Source organism: Mandrillus leucophaeus, unplaced genomic scaffold, assembly GCF_000951045.1.
Source record: "Mandrillus leucophaeus isolate KB7577 unplaced genomic scaffold, Mleu.le_1.0 Scaffold544, whole genome shotgun sequence".
Taxonomy (NCBI): Eukaryota; Metazoa; Chordata; class Mammalia; order Primates; family Cercopithecidae; genus Mandrillus; species Mandrillus leucophaeus.
The window spans coordinates 1,066,723-1,070,123 of record NW_012105853.1 but is presented as its reverse complement, the minus strand read 5'-3'; the positions used below and the strand labels follow the sequence as shown (position 1 = coordinate 1,070,123).

Genomic DNA, 3,401 nt, shown 5'->3' with positions numbered 1-3,401 from the left:
AAAAAAAAAAAAAAGAACCCTGCCTTAAACAGATGCCTATGCAAAATTGACCAGTGGGAAATACTGTTTTGTTTTGTTTTTTCTTTTTTGAGATGGAGTCTTGCTCTGTCACCCAGGCTGGAATGCAGTGGTGTAATCTCGGCTCACTGCAACCTCCATCTTCTAGGTCCAAGCAATTCTCCTATCTCAGCCTCCTGAGTAGCTGGGACTACCAGCGCCTGCCACCACACCCAGCTAATTTTTGTATTTTTAGAAGAAATGAGGTTCGCCATGTTGGCCAGGCTGGTCTCGAACTCCTGATCTCAGGTGATCCACCTGCCTCAGCCTCCCAAAGTGCAGGGATTACAGGTGTGAGCCACCATGCCCGGCCGGAAAATACTGTTAAGTAACAGCAGTAAGAGCCATGAAAATCTAAAGACTACCAGAACCAGGGAGAAGGCAGCAAAGGAGTCCCAAGGCTCTGGGCTCCCCTTGAGCCACACCATAGAGGTTTTCCTGATTCTGCCGTGTTGCTGAGCCTTAGCTCCCCACTCCAAGGACAAAAGGAGTGTTCCAGATAAAGAGTGTTACCAGGGACAAAAAGTGCCTAACTGGGAATGGTGGTGCTTGCAACACTGGTGACGTTGCCAAGAATAGTCTGAGGACTAAACTCACTCCCCAGACTTCAGCACTACCCACCAAAACTGCCTGGTACACTTTCCCTCTGAAGTAGGATCAATAATTTAGCCAAATAACTAAGCAAAATATATATTTGAAAAATCGATTAGCCATTGTCCTTCTGTCCCCACCCTGTTACTCTTTTATTTCTTGTAACTATCTTGCTTCAAATTCAAACTACAGCTCTGGGGAGGAAGTCCTGGGGAAAAGGCTTTCGGATACCAAAACCCGTATGTCCCGTACCAGCCCAGCAAACCGAACAAGGTGCCAAACACCTTCTGGGACAAGTTGTGGAAATAAACAGCTGTGCACAGAAACATCAACACCCAGATGAAAGTCAGAATGCCCAGGGCCACAACCAGGGTGGTGATGGCGGTGTGGAGGCAGTGGCTTCGGTCCGTCTTCACCTCATGCAGCACGGACATCTCTTCAACAATCATGAGGGCGCAGAAGGTCAGCAGGAAGGAGTGACCTGAGATGTCAAAGCCATGCCAAAAGCCCCCTTCCTGGTGGCACTGCTGCTTGCTCTGGTGTTCCTTTCTGACCCCCTCCAGGGCCGGGGACTGGTAGCAGCTGCCCGTGTAGTGTTCGATGTTGGAGAAGATGGAGGTGCAGATGTACCAGATGGCCGTGCCCACAAGCAGGGTGCTCAGCCGCCGCAGGACCAGGCCAGCCTTGCCGGTCAGATGGTAGTTGGTGAGGGCAATGAAAGGTAGGAGGAGACAGAACGTCCAGGCCCAGGCCATTTTGACAAAATACCTGACAGAGGAGGAAAGTGGAAGTGAAGAGAGGGAACACGGCGGAGAGGACACCATGTCAGGACTCAGGCCTCTAGACTGCCAGGGGAGGGAAGATGAGAAAACTGATCAAAGCTACAGATCATAGCAACTATCATGCTTTAAGTACTTACCATATACTTCACTTACTAAGTACTTCATTTATTTATTTATTTATTTATTTATTTTTTGAGACAGAGTCTCGCTCTGTCACTCAGGCTGGAGTGCAATGGCGCAATCTCAGCTCACTGCAACCTCTGCCTCCCAGGTTCAAGCAATCCTCCTGCCTCAGCCTCCCGAGTAGCTGGGATTACAGGTGCGTATCACCCCGCCTGGCTAATTTTTGTATTTTTAGTAGAGATGGGGTTTCACCATGTTGGCCAGGCTGGTCTCGAACTCCTGGCCTCAAATGATCCGGCCACCTTGGCCTCCCAAAGTGCTGGGATTACAGGCATGAGCCACCATGCCCAGCCCTCCCCTCCTCCCCTACCCTACCCCTGTGTAAGTACTTTAAATGTATTAACCAGGTAATCCATTCACAACTCTATGAGTTAAGTACTGTTATTATCTGCCTTTAACAGAGAAGAAAACTGAGACAGAGGGAAGTGCTCCACCCAAAGTGGAGGCCAAAAGTGGAGGAGCCGGATTCAAATCCAGGATCTGCGGTGTCAAGCACTATATTATTTACTTAGGAAAATAATAAAAATATATAATAATAATTGAGCATCTAATGCCAGGAGCTTTCACACACATTCACTTTCCCATAGAGCACTCACATTTACCCTGGGAGGAAGGTGCCATTGTTCCATTTTATAGACAAGAAATCTAAGGCTCAGGAAAGTTCAGTACCTTGCCAGGGTCACACTCACAGAACCAGCATGCACAGATTAAACCACGGTTTAGACAGCCCCCAAGCTCATGCTATTTCTCCCATACCATATGTGTTTTTTTATTTTTTATTTCTATTTTTTAGACAGGGTCTCACTCTGTCGCCCAGGCTTGCATGCAGTGGCACAATCACACCTCACTGTAGCCTCAAACTCCTGGGCCCAAGCAATCCTCCTGCCTCGGCCTCACAAATAGCTGGGACTACAGGTGTGTGCCAACGGCCTGGCTAATTTTTTTTAAATTATTATTTTTGTGGAGCTGGGGCCTTGCTATGTTGTCCATACTGGTCTTGAACTCTAGGCCTCAAGCAATTATCCTGCCTCAACCTCCCAAAGTGCTGGGATTACAGGTATGAGCCACTACACCCAGCCTGGTTCTTTCCTAATGGCAGAAACAGTCTTAAAACAATGAGCTTTACTTTAAGCCAAAGACACGGGTTCAGATTTTGACACTCACTTATTATACCTCCTACCTCTCCAACCCTCAGTTTCTTCAGCTATTAAACAGCTGGGAGGAACAAATGATTTTTAAGATCCCTTCTATATCCCAGGATTCACTAGTTCCCTCTCATTAATCAGCATAGAGGCTTGGAACAAAACTCCAGGATCCATGACTGCCTCCAAACAACAGGGGTGTGTTGTCAGCCAGGCCACTTGGCTCCCAGCTCACCTAGGCCAGAGGAAGCAGCAGCTGCATTGTCCGCCTCCCGGTGCTCACAAAGGGCGGCTGACCTAAACCCAGGACAGAGACTTGCGGCCACTACCACTCTCCTGCTCTATTCTTAGCCCAGCCTCTCAGGGTGGGTGAGGAAGGAAGGTGGGCCAAGGACAGAAGGACTCTTTTCTAGGTTCCAATGGCTTCTCAGGCACCACCCCCAGGCCTGTCACTAAAATCTTCACTGGGACTGATAAGGAAGATCTTGCCAGAGCCAAGACCCGTCAGGCATTTGAGGAAGCTGCCTGTGAAAGGAACCAGGGTTTTAAGCAGATAACCAAAGTTGGGCTGACTTTCAGGACACGCCGGAGACACTTATTCTGGAAAACACTTAGGTTCACATCAAGGGAGCAGTTTTATCTTTTA

At 48.4% G+C, this 3,401-nt stretch overlaps 1 protein-coding gene across 1 annotated transcript; it reads right to left on the bottom strand.

Annotated features, from left to right (window-relative positions):
- Window positions 1-737: 737 nt before the first annotated feature.
- LOC105552129 (fat storage-inducing transmembrane protein 2-like) lies at window positions 738-1,472 on the bottom strand. The gene has a single exon (XM_011997671.1). The coding sequence runs from the start codon at window positions 1,470-1,472 to the stop codon at window positions 801-803; it is 672 nt and encodes a 223-aa protein (XP_011853061.1). The 3' UTR covers window positions 738-800.
- Window positions 1,473-3,401: the final 1,929 nt, after the last annotated feature.

Bases quoted from the DNA above. Each gene is read 5' to 3' on its own strand.
- LOC105552129 (XM_011997671.1), bottom strand. From the start codon at position 1,472: ATGGTGTCCTCTCCGCCGTGTTCCCTCTCTTCACTTCCACTTTCCTCC.